The 21,044-nt window shown below is 42.4% G+C and overlaps 1 protein-coding gene across 1 annotated transcript in view; it reads right to left on the bottom strand.

Annotated features, from left to right (window-relative positions):
* Positions 1 to 21,044, bottom strand: part of myo10l1 (myosin X, like 1) — a 70,173-nt gene that overhangs the window by 9,695 nt on the left and 39,434 nt on the right. Inside the window, exons 18-41 of the mRNA XM_072457368.1 lie at positions 20,901 to 21,003; positions 20,473 to 20,553; positions 20,259 to 20,383; positions 19,301 to 19,418; positions 19,121 to 19,227; positions 18,772 to 19,048; positions 17,742 to 18,027; positions 17,003 to 17,283; positions 16,060 to 16,293; positions 13,508 to 13,631; positions 8,797 to 8,935; positions 7,289 to 7,393; positions 7,114 to 7,209; positions 6,908 to 7,001; positions 6,769 to 6,824; positions 5,995 to 6,137; positions 4,433 to 4,627; positions 3,967 to 4,124; positions 3,759 to 3,879; positions 3,101 to 3,258; positions 1,577 to 1,725; positions 949 to 1,156; positions 188 to 324; positions 1 to 57 (exon numbers count right to left, since the gene is read on the bottom strand). The exon at positions 1 to 57 is cut by the window's left edge and continues 67 nt beyond it. Coding sequence (XP_072313469.1) covers positions 1 to 57; positions 188 to 324; positions 949 to 1,156; positions 1,577 to 1,725; positions 3,101 to 3,258; positions 3,759 to 3,879; positions 3,967 to 4,124; positions 4,433 to 4,627; positions 5,995 to 6,137; positions 6,769 to 6,824; positions 6,908 to 7,001; positions 7,114 to 7,209; positions 7,289 to 7,393; positions 8,797 to 8,935; positions 13,508 to 13,631; positions 16,060 to 16,293; positions 17,003 to 17,283; positions 17,742 to 18,027; positions 18,772 to 19,048; positions 19,121 to 19,227; positions 19,301 to 19,418; positions 20,259 to 20,383; positions 20,473 to 20,553; positions 20,901 to 21,003 — 3,552 coding nt within the window. The remainder of the gene's footprint in view (positions 58 to 187; positions 325 to 948; positions 1,157 to 1,576; positions 1,726 to 3,100; positions 3,259 to 3,758; positions 3,880 to 3,966; positions 4,125 to 4,432; positions 4,628 to 5,994; positions 6,138 to 6,768; positions 6,825 to 6,907; positions 7,002 to 7,113; positions 7,210 to 7,288; positions 7,394 to 8,796; positions 8,936 to 13,507; positions 13,632 to 16,059; positions 16,294 to 17,002; positions 17,284 to 17,741; positions 18,028 to 18,771; positions 19,049 to 19,120; positions 19,228 to 19,300; positions 19,419 to 20,258; positions 20,384 to 20,472; positions 20,554 to 20,900; positions 21,004 to 21,044) is intronic.

Below are 21,044 nucleotides of genomic sequence, written 5' to 3'. Positions count from 1 at the left end.
AGTTTGAAGTAGAGTTTCCATTCTCCTTCCTCCTCCTCTTCCTCGCTGCCGGCCAGTCTGCGACCACATCAGACACAATCAGTGATCATTCTGTACAACGCCATTCCACAGAGCCTCACAACTGCTTTTGTGTAGGGATATCTCGTCAGAAACCTCTCAAAAGTACTCGTGGTAGTAGTAGTAGTACCTTTCAAACTTTGCCAGGACATCAGCCACGATGACCCTGCTCTCCAGCGCTCGGTCAGTGACGGAGTTGTGCTCAAACAGAGAGAACAGGTTCTTACTTTCCTCCATGGCCAGGCCCCGGATCAACTTCTCCACAACCTGCAGCCAAAAGTGTGTGTTTAAATCTATCAGATATTGAAGATAAAGAACAGGATTTAATAAAAGCAGCTCTCGGGGTAAGAGTGAATGTTGCTTTTCATTTGTCCTTTCATTTGACTTTGGAATTTGAACCTTTTCTTAAGAGTTTCTGTAATCCAGCGCTCAAGTTGTAAAAACTGTGAGCAATACTATCCAGTTCATGCACTGTAACAACTCAAATCAAATAATAAAAAAACAGGAAAGTGCCTCAAATCAACCCCAAAAAAAAGAAAAGATCAAATGAATTGAGCCTATTACCCTGAAAGCTGTGAAAAGTGCTTATAAACCCATCGCAGTGAATAATTTTAATGTTTTAAATTAATAAATGTGAGATTCATGAGTTTAATGCGATACCCTCAACCAGAAAATTGCAAAAAATAAATAAATAACTGTCAGTTTAAGAGTGAATTTGACACAACTCCAGTTGACAGAATTCAACGTTTTTTTTGCTACCTGGACGACCGAGGCATTACACAGACATCTCACCCAGAAAAGTTACATATTGCACCTTTAATAGTCATGACAATCCTACATTTCTTCACATTGGGCTCATGTGACCCGCATTGCATGGGATTGACTGCGCACCTCTCCGGCCGTGGTGTGTGAGTTGATGGAGATCTTGCAGGAGCCTCCTCCGTGACAGTAGACCGTGGTGCTCATCTCCTGTCTCACCAGCAGGGCGGCGATCTCCTCTTGGGACGGAACAAACTCACGGGTCTTTGTCTTCTTCAGGGAATCTGCGATGAACGTGGCGTAGCGCTCGATGTCTGTGTTGGGATAGCGTTCTCTGACCCTAAAAACACAGCGGAGCATTTAGGCAAACTGTGTTGTGTGTGTGTGAGAGTGAGTGTGTGAGTGTGTGTGTGTGTGTGTGTGAGTGTGAGAGTGAGTGTGTGTGTGTGTGTGTGTGTGAGTCTGAGTCTGAGTGTGTGAGAGTGAGTGAGTGGTGTGTGTGTGTGTGTGTGTGTGTGTGTCTCTCTGTGTCTCTCTCTATGTGTGAGTGTGAGTGTGAGTGTGTGTGTGTGTGAGAGTGAGTGTGTGTGTGTGTGTGTGAGTCTGAGTCTGAGTGTGTGAGAGTGAGTGAGTGGTGTGTGTGTGTGTGTGTGTCTCTCTGTGTCTCTCTCTATGTGTGAGTGTGAGTGTGTGTGTGTGTGTGTGTGTGTGTGTGTGCGAGTGTGTGTGTGTGTGTGTGTGTGTACAATGTGGGACCTGCCTCTTGAGGTGGAAGCGGAGGTAGCGGAGGATGGCTCGGCTGGGTAGGAAAGTGCAGCTCATGCAGGTGAGCAGGTGCCAGTGCGCCCGATTGGCTGGGCTGTTTGGCTGAGGCACATGATTGGTCTGCTTGATCACCTGACAATACACCTGGAAATGGAAGAAAACGTGGAATGGAAGGAAGTCAGACTCAATAGAGACCGCAACAAAAAGGCAATTCAAACTATAAATGTATGTATCAAATATGGACTCTATAGCTAAAACTGTAAATGTAATATATACTGTTAGATATCAGCTGTTCTTTGTTTCTCTTTTATTCTTTCTCGTCTGTCTGCATGTAACATATTAATTTATCATGTTTTCTGATTAGTATAGCAAGCCTTGCCCCCTGTGTTCTGTGTACACTTGTCTGTCATGATTTGTTTAGTAAAAAAAAAAGTTAAAAGTCAGACACACGTTATGTTTTACAACGCCCCCTGCTGGCGACAGTGGATATGCACAGCAAATGTCACGACTTCAGCATTTTCAGAACAAACACAAATGAAAATCATACTCGCTGTGTCAAGTTTTCTTATATTTTCTGAAACTACTACCAATGAAGCAGCTGTCTTTCCAATCCAGGGTCATCTTTTGCTTTTGATGTGTCAATAAAAGTCTAATATTTCAGTCACATTTGTGCAAACAAGGGATGCATCGATACAGTTTTGTCACAATTTGATACGTATATCGATACATGGGCCATGACATTGATTAAATGTTTCTGGTATTTGTGGTAATTAGAAAAATATAACATTTCAGCTCCGAACTTTTAACCCTTTTTATAATAGAGTTAACATGGGCAGCTGGGAGACCTTGCCTTTTCCTCCTGACTTTCTCATGTCTGTGTATGCTTTTGTCTCCCTCGTCTCCACGGCAGCAGTGACAGACAGAAGCTCCTCCCACAGTCTCCTGCTCTCACACACGCTCTCCTCCTTTCTTTCTTCACTGAAATGTCTTAACAGGCCTTTTTCTGTGTAAAACTTTGAAGATAATGTCTGAAAAGAAGAGCGCTAAACATGAATTGCGGGTGACTTACCAGCGCCTTCATTTAATGACATATAAAAGCGATTCTAGAGTATTTAGAAGTTCATATTTTTGTCATTCCTGGGACTAGCAACATAAAATAAAGTAAACCCAGCTCTGTTAAAATGAATTAAAAAGCAGATGTAAGCCTCTGGGGAGATGTTTACTTCCTGAATTTGCAAAGGACGGCGCAGCTTATCCTCCTTTCCAAACATACGAGCGTATGGAGCCACAACCGTATTGAACGATTCAATATCATATCGAATATCGTTGCATCCCTAGTGCAAACCCTTTGTGACAGATTAACACAAACAAAAAAAACAGATTAAAGAATAAAAAGAATGAAGTTTGACTACAATATGTCTCCTTTGAATGAGCACCGGGTTTCAGATCATAAACACAAAAACAAGAACACTTCCCACACAGATCCAGTGTATGCAGAAGCAGGTCATAGGGCGAATACCTCGTCCCTGAGTGGGCGCAGGTCCTGGCAGGTCTGCAGTATTCCCTGTATGATGGGCACAGTGTCGGGCAGCGTCTCCATCTCCTGCAGAGAGTTGAACACTCGCACAGCCTCGTCCTGCAGACTGGCATAGCCCTGCTGCCGGTGCACTAGAACACCTAACACAATAGACCAGTGTTACACCCAGCTCAGAGCCACCCAAAGAGTTACCCAAGGAGAGGTGCAAAAATGTAACTACGGTTCTATGAATCCCGGATGACAGCTAGAGGGCGCGGCTTTCAGCACTGAATGATTTCCTCCACATGCCAGCTCTAGCGGTCAGTGGGGATGATATCAAACTTAATACATGTCCGTACATATGATGTCACTTGAAAGAAGAAAGAGATCCTAAAGAGACTGTCTCATATGGTAATAATAGTTTACAAATAGCCGTAGTTGGCACTGCACCAGAGCTGACATCGAGCCCTGGTGTCAAGTATCTGCTGCTAAGAATCTACAACTTAAACAAACCTTGAATTATCTGAAATCTGTTATTAGTAATATGACTTTTTAGGTTAAGATTTCATTCATAAATGATATAAGGATATAGTGTTGATGAATGGACACTGTAAAAGTCTGTAAGCACTTTGCTGCATCCTGCACATTGTATTTGACTCACAGGCGGTGACCTCTCCGTAGGGCAGCGGCAGCAGGGGGGCGTGCAGAGGGTGCTGGGTGTATCTCAGAATGGGGTTCCTCTTGTACGTCTGATCCACAATCTCCGGGTTCACGCTGTTCTCCTGGAAGAACAAACAAGAACATTTACTACAAATCTCTTCTAAATGTGTTTATATCCATTGATTTGCAGCGCTGTGACCTGAATGTACCTTGATGTCCCTGATGAGCTGCAGCGTGGGCGTCTCTATGGGGGTCTTGCTGTCGATGACTGACTGGACGGCAGCTGCCCACCTCATGGCGTCGTTCAACATCTTAGTGTACAGACGGTATGAATGCTTTCTCCCATACACAAGGATGTTCCAGTAGCCTGTTGACGAACAAAGTCTGTCTTTTAAAATACTTAAATTTGACCAAGTTTGCAGTGTTTTTTGTTTGTTTTATAGCTCTTAAAATAATGCGTACATGGAAAAAGTGATCAATCTCTGCATTTAATATTGGTCTTTCCGTTTCTGAATGTTAAAAGCTACATGTCTTTATTTTGGTCTATTATTTGGCGATGGGGTTTTAAGTGTGTATAAATTGAACATTATGTGATTAAAAAAGGTAAGTTTTTATCCTTGTTTATCCCATGTTCCGGCTTATCTCTTTTAACTCTTACTGTGTTTGTCTCCTCACCCGTTTCCCGGTGTACACGCTCATCCGGCTGAATGACAGAGCACAGTGAGTTCAGAGCCAGAGTTCCCATCTTGGAGGAGTTCTTCTCTGAGCTTTTGTAGTAATCCAGGGAACCATGGGTCAGAACGAACCAGCGCTTCTTCAGCTTCAGAGAGGTGCTCTTGGCGTTGGTCTTCATCTCCTTCTGCAGCCAGCCTACAGCAGAAACAACACACCATTATGTTCTGTCTTGTTTGTATTATAGTAAACCACTGGAGATTTGAGGTTGTAAACCACTGGAGTTGTCGTTGTTTTGGTGTATGTATCTCTATGGATATTATGCACAACACAAATGGTAAATCCTTTGATACTTACTAATGTTTTGTGTATGACACGATTTTCTATTTTTGACTTTATTCGGTGTATTTATTCCTGTTGTACATATCAATTATAATTTTACACCAATCGAGTGGATTAGAATTTTGAATTGAGGTTGAAAAATGTTGTTGAAAAATCGGTGGAAAATGACAGGACGTGACATCACACTAGGCTCTTTTTCTTTTTTGCCCTCAGGCATCTGTCTTGCACTTGTATCCTTAATAAATATGACGTGAAATGAATAAAATAAAATATTCAATCTGCCTATATTTGACAGAAAAGTGATATTTTATTTGATATTTAATGTTTTAGATTTTTCTACTTGCCTGGATTCGAATATGGCCCTCGGAGGAAAATAATTGCCCACCCCTGCACTAGGGTATTCTTTCCAGTGAAGGTTTCAGCATAATTTAGACAAAGAAACAACTTTTTTGACTCTTTAAAGATTAATTCAACAGAATATAGTCACTCTCATATATGTTTATTTGTCTAATAAAAATTGGTAAACAAGATGAGTTTTTGCTCAATGTTTGCAGGGTAATTTCCAAGTGTGATGTCATCAATCACAAACAGGAAGTGAAATCATACACCTAAAAAAAATGCTATTCTGTGGTAAAGATTTTATATTTTTTAGCAAAATTAAAAATATATTTATCTTAACTGCCTTTTCGTTCAATGAGTGGTCCGACCTGTAGGGGGCGCTTTAATGTCAGATCCAGGTGTTTGTCATGGCGGTATTCTGATCATAGAATGTGCTGAATGTCTCTCAGATAGAGGCAGTAACCAGCAGTACGGGGAAGGGGAGTCAATTTTGCTACTTAAGTAAAAGTACTGATACAGAAGCACCGGATTAATAATGAACTTTTAGGATAAAAAAAATTATATTTAAGTATTTTAGACAGACTTTGAGAACTATTCAAGTGTGAAATATAGTGAATAATGCATGTTTTTAATCAAAATAAATTACTGAACTGATTTATTCATTTGTTTTTATTTGTATATTTGTGTTTGATCTAAGTTGGGGAGTTAACTATGAACATGTTCAGCTGATGTTGTAAATGTGCTACAGAAATAACACTGACAGTCCTGTAATATCACACGATTTACCCTAAAGCAATATACAGAAAAATCATTAAATTCACTAACATCATGAACGATAAATGACTTTACTAAATGGTTGACAGTAAAAACATCTGGAGTCTGACCTCTGACTAAGAACTCTTGTCCGTCGATGCGAGCGTCTCCCTTGGGCTTCTGCAGCAGGCTGATCCAGTGGTGCATCTCCTCCGGCGTGTCGCTGTTACAGTGGATCACACGGTTGGCTGTGATGATGACAAACGAGTTGGGCCTGCAAAAGTACACACAGGTGAAAGATTTAGTCAGGGTGACACATTCTGAACAGAGCCGCTTCCAGCTATACACAAGCATTTTAGCCAGTTCTGTCTCGTACATGAACAGTATTTATTTATGGAGCATCTGCCATAATTCATCTTTTCTTTTTAGTACACGCATTATTTGTACATTATCTGGAGAACCTTTGCTTTGGCATCCAACCTTTTAACTTAAAATAATGTATGTATTGAAAACACTCTTTACTTTCTATAAGTCGGGCCTTCCCTCATCAGGATTTGTGTTAGCACTCAATCCACTGGCAGCAGAGGGAATTACTATGAAGTAATAAAATCAAAGCTTGCTTCCCCCGACATGCTAGTGTGAGCACTCAGTTGCAGTGAGCGTAATTTGACGACACAAATGCTCTGAGCACGTCTGAAGTTAAACAAATCTGGTAAATTGTGTGATTGGGTGTTTTTGTGAGTCAAGATGACCTCCAAAACAGGAATAATGAAACAAGGGTGAATGAAGCTAAATACAAATCCAGGTACAATGTTAAAAAATGATTTAATAAGCACGTTTCTCCTCACAAAGCTAGAAACAGCTCTGGTACTAAATAAAAGTACATTATGTGGGAAAAACATTACCGATCAGGATTGTCTGAAGCACACACTGAGTCGATCAACCCCACATCGAGGGTTCCCTGCATGAACAACAAAAGATTATTCATCAATATTGTGACAAGTTGTGTGTTGAATGTTTTGAGAGTTGCCGTTATAAACTGACCACAGCGTTCTTTGGGTTGGCCTGTTCGTGACCCATGTCCAGCAGCTGATCAGGCGTGCACACTCGCACCTTACTCAGGACATTGAACCAGCCACTGCACAAAGACACGTCACTTGAGTACAAATATTTGACACACATCTCTACCTTCTGCAGTTTAGGCAACAAACGATAACTATGTAGAAACGATGACATGTTTTTGTCCAGACCTTGCATCCTCTGGAGACTCTGCAAACACTTGGTAAGTCCTCTCATCCGTCACAATGTTGAGGGCGTTCTCCTTCTCGTGGTTATCAACAACCTCCCTGTAATAAAAGAATGCATGTGCAAGTAACTGGTTTGTAAGAGTGATTATATCATTGATTGTTGTTGGGGGAGTGTTACTTTGCAGCTCGGATGTCGATGGTTCCCTTCAGTTTCTCCTCGCTGTCGTTCTCATAATACATCAGCTTACTGTCCCTCAACACAAACCAGCGCATCTTCCAGTTTCTGCAGAAATAAATAGATTATGAGTAAAAAAAACAATTGCAGGACAATCTTTTGTTGCCGTACTAAGATGTAAAATAGTTTGAGTATCATTACAGCGGTATTTAAAGCATATTTCATAGCCTATGTACATCTTCATGCAATGATTTGTTTTCTGTTTGGTTGTGTCTTGCTCATAGGCTAGTCATCTATATCCTTGATCTTCAAACAATGTGCTGGGGAACACTAGTGTGAGATCATCAGGTGCCTTGGAAAAAAAATACAGTTGAACTCAGGAGTGTTGCTAGGAACTGCTGAGATCCGGGGCTGATGAACATCCTTTTGTAGCTTTACATCAGCAGAACAAGGCTGTGCAGTCAGTTGACTCTGAGCATGTTATTTTAAAGTCTGCTCAGCGCACTGCTGCTGCCTGCACCGTGTGAGAGAGAACACAGAGAGAGGAGCAGAGTTGGGAGTAGCTAGTAACGCTTTAGAGTACTCAAATTACTTTTTTAGAATAACGAGGAACGTAAATCGTTAGTTTTGTGCACCCATGTAATCTAGTACTCCCCAAGTTACTTTTTCAAATCAACGTGTTTGTTTTGGTTACTCTCATTTATTTATTTTTTATTTCAGGGGGTAATGAATTTCAGAGTTTACAGCTCTTATAGGGAAAGGATGATTGTCCAAATGACGTCCTGCACTGTTGTTTAGTCTCTGTATAAATGTACTGATCGGTTCAGGGGCCAAGTTATTAATACATTTGAAACATAATTTAATAAAACACAGTTTACTCATCTCCTCACTGCAGTCTCAGAGCCAGGTTTGTTTCCCAGTCGCAGCATCAAACACTGGGCGTGTTGTGAGCATGTACACTGTGCAACTAGTGGCTCACGCCAAAGAGAAATACACTTCCAGATGCTTGTTTTGAAAAACTCCTTCTCCTTCGTTATAACCACTAATTTTATTAGAGGAGTAAATGAAGGGACAATGTGGACAGGCCGACACGTACTTATTGTATGACATTGTATTGTGGTAATCAGTCAACATTAAAGATAAATAAAGCTCAGTCAAACTTTGAACACTTGCTCTTTAAAAGATCACTTCATATGTCGAGGCCCATAAGTGGTAGGCTATTTCTAAACGTGTTATTGTTTTTTTGTTGTAGTATTATTTAGAGTATATAGTTAGATCTAATCCTGGTTTCGTATTTTTAAGTCGTTTTCTTGCATTCTGTTTTTTTCTCTCATTGTGACACATTCCTAAGCACAAACCAACATCTCTTAGGAAACTACTTTCAGACCTTTGAGAACCACTTTTCTTTTTTTCTTTGTGCATCACCCTTATCCACTGTACCACAGGCGAGCAGCAGAACTGCTTTTCAGGTTTCAGTGTATAGTAGTATGTATTAGACTATTTACAACAACCTCCGGGACAGGGTGGACAGGCCTCCTCCTTTCTTGTAGAGCCAGCCCGACTTCAGGGAGTCCTGTTTGGAGCGGAACCACATGAAGGTCTCATCCTTCAGCACGCACCAGCGCCTCCTCCAGGGGATCATGAGACCAGCTGCAGAGGCACAACAACCTATCAGATGTGACTGGTACATGTACACTACAGCCGTGACTGGTACATGTACACTACAGCCGTGACTGGTACATGTACACTACAGCCGTGACTGGTACATGTACACTACAGCCGTGACTGGTACATGTACACTACAGCCGTGACTGGTACATGTACACTAAGACATGACTGGTACATGTACACTAAGACATGACTGGTACATGTACACTACAGCCGTGACTGGTACATGTACACTAAGACATGACTGGTACATGTACACTACAGACATGACTGGTACATGTACACTAAGACATGACTGGTACATGTACACTACAGACATGACTGGTACATGTACACTACAGACATGACTGGTACATGTACACTACAGCCGTGACTGGTACATGTACACTAAGACATGACTGGTACATGTACACTAAGACATGACTGGTACATGTACACTACAGCCGTGACTGGTACATGTACACTACAGACATGACTGGTACATGTACACTACAGACATGACTGGTACATGTACACTACAGCCGTGACTGGTACATGTACACTACAGACATGACTGGTACATGTACACTACAGACATGACTGGTACATGTACACTACAGACATGACTGGTACATGTACACTACAGACATGACTGGTACATGTACACTACAGACATGACTGGTACATGTACACTACAGACGTGACTGGTACATGTACACTACAGCCGTGACTGGTACATGTACACTACAGACGTGACTGGTACATGTACACTAAGACATGACTGGTACATGTACACTAAGACATGACTGGTACATGTACACTACAGACATGACAGGTACATGTACACTACAGACATGACTGGTACATGTACACTAAGACATGACTGGTACATGTACACTACAGACATGACTGGTACATGTACACTACAGACATGACTGGTACATGTACACTAAGACATGACTGGTACATGTACACTAAGACATGACTGGTACATGTACACTACAGACATGACTGGTACATGTACACTACAGACATGACTGGTACATGTACACTACAGCCGTGACTGGTACATGTACACTAAGACATGACTGGTACATGTACACTAAGACATGACTGGTACATGTACACTACAGACATGACTGGTACATGTACACTACAGACATGACTGGTACATGTACACTACAGCCGTGACTGGTACATGTACACTACAGACATGACTGGTACATGTACACTACAGCCGTGACTGGTACATGTACACTACAGACGTGACTGGTACATGTACACTACAGCCGTGACTGGTACATGTACACTACAGACATGACTGGTACATGTACACTACAGACGTGACTGGTACATGTACACTACAGACATGACTGGTACATGTACACTACAGACGTGACTGGTACATGTACACTACAGACATGACTGGTACATGTACACTACAGACATGACTGGTACATGTACACTACAGACATGACTGGTACATGTACACTACAGACGTGACTGGTACATGTACACTACAGACGTGACTGGTACATGTACACTACAGACATGACTGGTACATGTACACTACAGACATGACTGGTACATGTACACTAAAGACATGACTGGTACATGTACACTACAGACGTGACTGGTACATGTACACTACAGACGTGACTGGTACATGTACACTACAGACATGACTGGTACATGTACACTACAGACATGACTGGTACATGTACACTACAGACGTGACTGGTACATGTACACTACAGACATGACTGGTACATGTACACTACAGACATGACTGGTACATGTACACTAAGACATGACTGGTACATGTACACTAAGACATGACTGGTACATGTACACTACAGACATGACTGGTACATGTACACTACAGACATGACTGGTACATGTACACTACAGCCGTGACTGGTACATGTACACTAAGACATGACTGGTACATGTACACTAAGACATGACTGGTACATGTACACTACAGACATGACTGGTACATGTACACTACAGACATGACTGGTACATGTACACTAAGACATGACTGGTACATGTACACTACAGACATGACTGGTACATGTACACTACAGACATGACTGGTACATGTACACTAAGACATGACTGGTACATGTACACTACAGACATGACTGGTACATGTACACTACAGACATGACTGGTACATGTACACTACAGCCGTGACTGGTACATGTACACTACAGACATGACTGGTACATGTACACTACAGACATGACTGGTACATGTACACTAAGACATGACTGGTACATGTACACTACAGACATGACTGGTACATGTACACTAAGACATGACTGGTACATGTACACTACAGACATGACTGGTACATGTACACTACAGACGTGACTGGTACATGTACACTACAGACATGACTGGTACATGTACACTAAGACATGACTGGTACATGTACACTAAGACATGACTGGTACATGTACACTACAGACATGACTGGTACATGTACACTAAGACATGACTGGTACATGTACACTACAGACGTGACTGGTACATGTACACTAAGACATGACTGGTACATGTACACTACAGACATGACTGGTACATGTACACTACAGACGTGACTGGTACATGTACACTACAGACGTGACTGGTACATGTACACTACAGACATGACTGGTACATGTACACTACAGACGTGACTGGTACATGTACACTACAGACATGACTGGTACATGTACACTACAGACATGACTGGTACATGTACACTACAGACATGACTGGTACATGTACACTACAGACATGACTGGTACATGTACACTACAGACATGACTGGTACATGTACACTACAGACATGACTGGTACATGTACACTAAGACATGACTGGTACATGTACACTAAGACATGACTGGTACATGTACACTACAGACATGACTGGTACATGTACACTACAGACATGACTGGTACATGTACACTACAGCCGTGACTGGTACATGTACACTAAGACATGACTGGTACATGTACACTACAGACGTGACTGGTACATGTACACTACAGACGTGACTGGTACATGTACACTACAGACATGACTGGTACATGTACACTAAGACATGACTGGTACATGTACACTACAGACGTGACTGGTACATGTACACTACAGACGTGACTGGTACATGTACACTACAGACATGACTGGTACATGTACACTAAGACATGACTGGTACATGTACACTAAGACATGACTGGTACATGTACACTACAGACATGACTGGTACATGTACACTACAGACATGACTGGTACATGTACACTACAGACATGACTGGTACATGTACACTACAGACGTGACTGGTACATGTACACTACAGACATGACTGGTACATGTACACTACAGACGTGACTAGCACTATTGTCACTGTGGTATGGAGTGATAGTTCTGCATTTACGGTCCAGTCACTTGAACCTCATCCATGACATTTACAAACACACTTGAGCACATTCCTAAAGCATTGTGAAAATATAGTCTGAATATCATGCCAAAAAATATTGAAATATACATTTCTCTCAATATTGTGTGTAAGTAGGAGCAAATTTAACATTTAATTTGAAGTCCGAGACTTGTGAGACTAATTGGAAGGACAAAACATTAAATACTGCAATAAATCCATGAAAAATGAGAAAATACGAAATAATTTCTAAAGGAGCAGTGCAAAAAACACAAATCTTCAAATAATTTCGTAAAGTCACTGGTAGACTAACCGGTTGGGAAAAGTAAACTACATTTCTCCTCAAGTGCAATTATAAAATATACGTAGGAGTAAAAGTGTGGTGTCAGAAAGCTTCTCTGAGAAGTGAAATGTACCTCTGAACATGTGCTACTGGCAACAATACTTATTATTATTTATATTAAATGAATTATACTATTGCTTGCAGTATTGTCGACATATGCATACTGTAAAATACAGTGGGCCATATGGCAACAAAATCACTATTTTGATTTATTGAAGTTACTTGAAGTTGCCTAAAGATTTGCACTTCTTCTGAGAGTTCACCCCTCACTGCTGAGGTTAAATCACTCCAGTCACTCTCACAGAGGCTGACCAATGTAAGGAGTGGGAAAAGAAGAATACACTAATCACAAATGCACTGAATCACTTACTTTGCTCTTATAAATACATTGAAAAACGAAATTATCTAGTCAAAACTCCAATCATGATTATTATAAAATATTTGCCTGGAAAGTCCAGATCGATATATCTTTCAGTATTTCTTATACAGATCATTATCAGTTACTGCATTCACCGCTCCGAGTTCAGATGGGCGTGACTGACAGGTGGATTAGCCAAACACTGACACGCGTGGGCGTGGCCCGTCCATATCAAAACAAACATGGCTGCTTACAAGGAAAATAGACAGAAAAAAAAGATCACAGGGGACAGAAAAACATTGTGGATTTTTGGCAGAATCGGTGAGTGAAACATAAAACGCAGTATACATGTAGTATACATGTAGTATACATACATGTAGTATAGTATACATGTACCCACGCAGCGCGTCTCGTCATATTCTTTTAAGAAGTATTCCACGTTTACCTTTCATGTAGAGGTATCCATGGAAATACGGAGGTCCATTCCCGTTCAGGATAGTGACCCTGCCTGTGGTCAGGTCTTCATCTGTGTCCATCAGCCCATCGTGCTCATCGTCACTATCAGCATACTAGAAATAAACAGAACATTGTCAATGCATCACATTATATCAACATTACATTTGAGTATAAATCAGTTTCACAAAGAAAAATTTAGACTGATCATTACGATTAAACAAGCAAATGTTTTATAACTGTTTAAATGAATGCAAACCAATTATAGACATAACATAATTTTGAGTCCCAAATAAAATTACATTTTAATATTTTTTTTAATTTAAAATTTCATTTTACAGCAAATTCACAGTTTTAATAATAAATTGGAACGAGATTTAGACCACACCAACGGCAGTGTGTTAAATGTACAACAGAGCCGTGAAGGGGCCAACGTGCTGTGAGGAGCAGACAAATGCCGGGTGCAAACACGGGGTTAATCTCTACAGTGCAGAGAGTCGTCTGTGTGGGACGCCGCCCCGGGGCGGGAGCGTGAGCTAAGGTCACCAGGAGGAACAAAAGAGCCTATTCTCCACTGTCTCACTGCAGACAGGTGTCTTACCTGTCCACTATCTGCTCAGCTGAGAGGAGAAGAGGAGAAGAGGGAGGAGAAGAGGAGAGGGAGGAGAAGGAGGAGAAGAGAAGAGGGAGGAGAAGAGGAGAGGGAGGAGAAGGAGGAGAAGAGGAGAAGAGAAGAGGGAGGAGAGGGAGGAGAAGAGGAAAAGAGGAGAGGGAGGAGAAGAAGAGAAGAAGAGAAGAGGAGAGGGAGGAGAAGGAGGAGAAGAGAAGAGGGAGGAGAAGAGGAGAGGGAGGAGAAGGAGGAGAAGAGGAGAAGAGAAGAGGGAGGAGAGGGAGGAGAAGAGGAAAAGAGGAGAGGGAGGAGAAGAAGAGAAGAAGAGAAGAGGAGAGGGAGGAGAAGGAGGAGAAGAGAAGAGGGAGGAGAAGAGGAGAGGGAGGAGAAGGAGGAGAAGAGGAGAAGAGAAGAGGGAGGAGAGGGAGGAGAAGAGGAAAAGAGGAGAGGGAGGAGAAGAAGAGAAGAAGAGAAGAGGAGAGGGAGGAGAAGGAGGAGAAGAGAAGAGGGAGGAGAAGAGGAGAGGGAGGAGAAGGAGGAGAAGAGGAGAAGAGAAGAGGGAGGAGAGGGAGGAGAAGAGGAAAAGAGGAGAGGGAGGAGAAGAAGAGAAGAAGAGAAGAGGAGAGGGAGGAGAAGGAGGAGAAGAGAAGAGGGAGGAGAAGAGGAGAGGGAGGAGAAGGAGGAGAAGAGGAGAAGAGAAGAGGGAGGAGAGGGAGGAGAAGAGGAAAAGAGGAGAGGGAGGAGAAGAAGAGAAGAAGAGAAGAGGAGAGGGAGGAGAAGGAGGAGAAGAGAAGAGGGAGGAGAAGAGGAGAGGGAGGAGAAGGAGGAGAAGAGGAGAAGAGAAGAGGGAGGAGAGGGAGGAGAAGAGGAAAAGAGGAGAGGGAGGAGAAGAAGAGAAGAAGAGAAGAGGAGAGGGAGGAGAAGGAGGAGAAGAGAAGAGGGAGGAGAAGAGGAGAGGGAGGAGAAGGAGGAGAAGAGGAGAAGAGAAGAGGGAGGAGAGGGAGGAGAAGAGGAAAAGAGGAGAGGGAGGAGAAGAAGAGAAGAAGAGAAGAGGAGAGGGAGGAGAAGGAGGAGAAGAGAAGAGGGAGGAGAAGAGGAGAGGGAGGAGAAGGAGGAGAAGAGGAGAAGAGAAGAGGGAGGAGAGGGAGGAGAAGAGGAAAAGAGGAGAGGGAGGAGAAGAAGAGAAGAAGAGAAGAGGAGAGGGAGGAGAAGGAGGAGAAGAGAAGAGGGAGGAGAAGAGGAGAGGGAGGAGAAGAGGAGAGGGAGGAGAAGGAGGAGAAGAGAAGAGGGAGGAGAAGAGGAGAGGGAGGAGAAGAGGAGAGGGAGGAGAAGGAGGAGAAGAGGAGAAGAGAAGAGGGAGGAGAGGGAGGAGAAGAGGAAAAGAGGAGAGGGAGGAGAAGAGGAGAAGAAGAGAAGAGGAGAGGGAGGAGAAGAAGAGAAGAGGAGAGGCTGTGGCTCTGCATTGTAATCATGGTTTTATGGACAAACCAATGAAAGTCAGTGAAAGCCTATTTTGAATTACAATTACAATTCAATACAATTCATGTTTTATCTTTAAGCCAAAACATCTATTAACACTCTCTGACCCAAATGAAAAAGTGTTACAATTACACAGGACATTTGAGTGTTTTTTCTTAAAAATACAAAGATATTAAACACAATTTAATTCTATAACTATGTGTATTTTATAGAAGATTTTTTGTGCACTGTAGAGTTGAGGTTTGTAGGAAGAAAACATGATTTAGGGTGTTAACGCAAAAAAGGACAGTACATTAAATCAGAACCAGTCTAAATCCTCTTTGTGAAACTGTTTCCTGTTCACATCTTCTTCAAAACAAAAGAGAATGCTGAATAAAAGAAAAGAGAGTGCATGTAGCTGCTCATACATGTCTGCGTGCTCGCATGAAAGGATGCGTGTAAGTGTGTCTCCTCACAGAGTCCGAGCTGCCTCTGTAGGACTCTATGCTGGCGTTGGTGCACGTGGACTTGCGAGGATGCTCGTCGTCTCCCACCGCCGCGCTGCCCCGGTTGCTCCCGGAAACAGAGCTGCTGTCGTCGCCCGCGGTAACAGACCCATCCTCCTCCTCCTGATCGTAGTCTGATTCGGTGTCGGCGGGCAGCGAGTAAATGGGCTCGTCCCCGTCGGGGAGACTCTCCACCAGGCTGACCTGAAGGATGTGAGGATGTGGTGAGAGGAAAGCTTTTCAGAATAAAAGTTTAGTCCAATTTCATTTTCCAAGGCTAAACAACATAAAGTGCACTCAACGTCTGATGATTTACAATGCATACAATTTCAATTCAAAGACCACTGAACCTATATAAAAGATCTTTTAAAAAGTGATGAAAAATAAAAGCAGTTGCCATAGCAATCAACAAATCAAAACTAAAAAATATGATACATTTCTAATGCTAATTGCTACAGACATCTCACTTAACCCTAGCTTTACTATACAAGCTAACGGACCCAAGCCATTCTTATTATTATTGTTTTAGCGACAGTTTATTTGACTGCCAACGAACTAATCACCCTTAATCATAACTTAGCATAATGTTCCTTAACCTATTCCCAATTTTAAACATTACCATGACAGTAGCACATAGCGGCTGTATTGACAACAATCGACAGGGCAAAATCCTCTAACTATCACCTGTAAACAGGAAGTTGAAACCCATAAACAGTATAATTAAATTTGATCATATTATTCAACTTTTAGCACAACAGTCAGTGACACACGAGATTATGTGTGACAAGGTTATTATACTAAAGTTACTGAATCATTGTTCCTTTTTGTGTGTTTATTGTTGGAACATTACTATGATTAGCCTAACGTGACTTCTAAAGCCACTTTGTAAAATGGACCTCACATCCTCACTAACCATCCTGTCCGGAGCGCTCTTGTTCTCTTCTGCGGGGGGCAAAGGCGGAGGAGGCGGGGGCTGTGGGGCTCCAGAGACGTCCGGCGGTGGCAGGGGGGGCGGAGCGGGCGGGCCGGGCGGTACAGTGCCCTCGGCGAAGGCGGGCGGAGGGGGCGGCAGGTGGGCGAAGATGTCCTTGTCCACAGGGGCGTCGGTCTCTGCGGGAGGGGGGATGTCTGGCAGCGGGATGCACTCCTCCTCAGCGTGGAAGCCTTCATCCACCTCCTCATCTTTAGAGGCGCCTGGAGAGGAGAGGGTGGGCAAATGAGGTTGTTGAAATAGATTTTTTTTTTACAAATCTGTGGTTTTGGAAATGTGAGTGTGAAACGCTTCATTCTGTCCTGTGCTGTAGGAAAAAAAAATAGTTATTTATTAAACAATCAGTTCTTCAACAAGCGTAAGGACAGTTTTACTCAAGCATTGCACCATTTTGGGTGCAACTCTTTGAATGTGGTTTTGCTTGACACACCAGAGCACTTGTAGCTTAAACGCTGAATCAGAGCTTGTTATGGAGAATCAAAGAAAGTAACTGTCTTTTTAAAAATATGATTTTTCATGTCACCCCTGGAACACCCTTTATACAACAGCAAGATTTTTTGATTCAAAGTAGGGATAAAGACTCATTCACAAATCCTAAAAATGTTACTTTAGGTAAAATTGCAATATAATGCCAATGCTGCTTGCGTTTGCACTGCCTTACCAGTAAGGGCCCCGGTGGCTGCTTTGGGAGTCTTGGCCTTGGCCTCCTCTGCAGGTTGGGGAGCAGCCTCGGCCACGGCAGGGTCCACTCCGGTGAAGTTGAGCAGGTCTATGAGGCTGGTGGCTTTCCGGGAGGCCTCCTTGTTCATGCGCTTGAGCTCTGCGTCTCTGCGCAGCTGCAGCTCCTGTTTGGACGACTCACACAGCTGAGACACCTCGTCCTCCCTCTTCTTCTGCAGACGCTCGATCTCACGCTCCAGCTGAAGGATGTCCTCCATCTGCCTGGTCTCATCCTGGGCACCCTTTAAACAATGTCACATTTCAATCATTTGTCTAGATTTTGTAGTTTTTGAAGACTCAAAAGTAATAAAATATTGTGTCCAGGTCGAGTTTGGAAAATATCAGAGGATCCCCAAATTACATATTAAATTCCGATTTCCGATTCCGTTTTTGTCATGTAATTAAATATTTCTATTGGTAAATTAATTAATAATGTTAGTTGTCTACTTAGTTAGTTAGTTGGCACTGATACATGCCCCAGATCCACCCCTGCTCCTCCTCCTGCCATGTGTGAGAACAACATGGATTTTCAAAAGTTAAAACCAGGCTCAACATGGCAATTCAAACTCTTGTGATTTTAAAGTGAATACATCTGGTAAAATCAACTTTAATGAGCTTTTAACCTTTAATGAGCTTCCCTCATCAATATTTGACTCAAAGTTGTATTTTGATTGATTCCTGCATGTTGGTGTTCATTCTGAATTGTCCTGTACTTTTCAAAAATAAACACATGACAATCTGATGCTTGTTACCGTGAAATGTGAGGAGTGATGAAGAGGCTTATCAGTTCTGCAGTTTTAAACAGGAATTCAATGGAACGGTTTCTATTACGAACCCGCTTTAGCTTAATATAATATAAAAAACAAATATAAAATGAAGATCTGCTTAGGTTATAGTTCAATACTAAGAACCTGAAAAGCAGAATGTTTCCTTTGAGAAAATGTAATTGAGCACAAATAAATTAGACTGACAAGTTCCGTCTGGTCATCGTCCTCATCCTTCTCTCCATCTTCCTCCTCGGCTCCCTCCTTCTTCTTCACCCCTTCCTCTTTCTTCTTTTGCTCCTCCTCTCTTTTCCTCTTCGCCTCTCGCAGTTTTCGGACCCGGGCCCTGGCCACTTGGCCCCGGCGGTGTCTCTGCAGCACCAGCGCGGCCTTTCGCTGTTTCACAAAGCGATTTCTCAAAATGTGCCTCCTCAAATACTTCTGCAGGGTGATGACGCTGGCACGGGCGCGCTTGAAGTGCTTTCTACACAACAGCAGGGCAAACAGGGTCAGAATAAATGCAGTCGGCTCCAAAAGATGAAGCGAGTGGTCATACTTGGCAGAGAAGGCGAGGAGGTGAGCGCGGATTATCATGGCAGCCTGGAGTCGGATCTCGTCACGGTCTTTTTCCAAACGCTGTTCCAGAGATTCTTTCATGAAAACCTATAGAAACATTTGAAAGATTTAGAGATTTTGCATTGAAAATATTTCGGTATACGATTAGAGGTTGTCATACTTTTGTTTTCCCCAGCTGCCACTCTTTCTTGGTCTTGTCATATTTGAATAGAAGGTCAGTGCTGTTCTTCTTATCATCTCCATTTTTGGGCACTTTGTCTTTGAGAATAATTTTGTATCTGTGAAAGGAAAAAAAAAAGATACAACACTGTCAACAAACGCTGTAAAACAATAGAAATGAACCTGTTTTTAGATCATTTATTGGCTAAATATAATGTAAATTGACATGAAATCACGGGGCTGCTTTAAAATAAGGTTCCTTACAACATTAAATGCACTAGTTATTTGTTCATAACCATTTATAAAGGCATTTACCAGCACTTAACACTTCAAAACAGAGATATGTGTGTGCTACAAGGGTTTATAAGTAACAGGTCTAAAGAATCCATGGGAAATAATCATCCAGTGAAGAGAAAGGTCCGCGGCCCTCTGATATAATGATAGAACAGGGACCGACGCGTTTGCAATCCCTGCGGGTCAAGCGAGGTACACAAGACAAGTCACAGGTGGTTTGAACTCAAATAGTCTCACCAAAGAATAAAAGGTTTCATTTCATCCTCATTGACACTGGGGGTTTTCTGCATGACGGGAAGAATAATATGACACTCACAACATGAACACTTCTGCTCTCTGGCCCAGTTTGAGCATTTGGGGGTCGAAACCTATCAGTGTTTCCCTGTTCTATTAAAGGATTTTTATTATTATTCATTCACTGAATTTATCACTTGTTTTTGCAGTGTATTGATTTTTCTTTACATAGTTTATTAACACACATGTTCTTTATGAATGACTTTTTAACGCTTATAAGCTATCTACAAATGCTAGTAAATGCCTTTTAAGTGCATCAAGAAATATCAAGCCTTATAAATATTTTCCTAGGAATGTTCAAGCGTTACCAAAATCACAATACTTTTGACATTTGACTCGCCTGAAATGTTTGAATGCTATTTTCTTTTTACCGTAAAAAGAAGTCCTTGAAGGTTCTGCGCACAGGAAACCCAGCGCGGCGGATCTTCACAGTTTCTAACATGCCAGAGTACCTCAGCTGGTTCAGAACTACCTCCGGGTTGAACTTGCTTGGATTCTACAAAGAAATACATTCATTAGATGATAAAGTATTACCATAATGAGAGCAAACATCTGACAGAACAAGATCATAGGTGTGAGTCTGACCTTTTCCATGTTGGGTTTGATGCAGCGGATGAAGAAAGGGTTGGACACGCTGAGGGTGGCCATGAGGGCGTGGAGAGAGTCCTGTGAGGGTCAGAAGAGGGTCAGCAGTCTGGACGGGTGACACTTAATAAGCAGCTATTACATAAATGAGTCAGGTTTAAACAGCACTTTTCTAATTTCAAGGCATTCAAAGCGCTTTATATCAAGGAACCATTGACACACACACACACACACACACACAAACACGCTCACACACACACAGACACACACACACACACACACACACTACACCAGCGTACACAGAGACCAGGGGATAGTTTGAGTGTTTTGCCCAAGGACACAACCTGAAGGACCTGGGACCATGAAATGCCCAGGATCCGCCTTGCTGTATGTGTCTGATGTGGACTGTAGGAGGCGCTGGGACTCACCCTGAACTGGGAGCTCACAGTGGGCTTGCGTCTGGCTGTCCCCATCTTCTCCTCATTGTTCCTGCTCCCCACTTTCTCAAAAAGGTCGTAGATGAAGTCCAGTCTGGGAGATGTTGTTATATACGTCGTTAGAAATAGCTTTGA

This window comes from Eucyclogobius newberryi, unplaced genomic scaffold (genome assembly GCF_026437365.1).
Source record: "Eucyclogobius newberryi isolate DKJ021-1_F unplaced genomic scaffold, fEucNew1.0.hap1 SCAF_21, whole genome shotgun sequence".
Taxonomy (NCBI): Eukaryota; Metazoa; Chordata; class Actinopteri; order Gobiiformes; family Gobiidae; genus Eucyclogobius; species Eucyclogobius newberryi.
The sequence above is the reverse complement of the archived record's forward strand: the minus strand, read 5'-3'. Positions and strand labels throughout refer to the sequence as shown.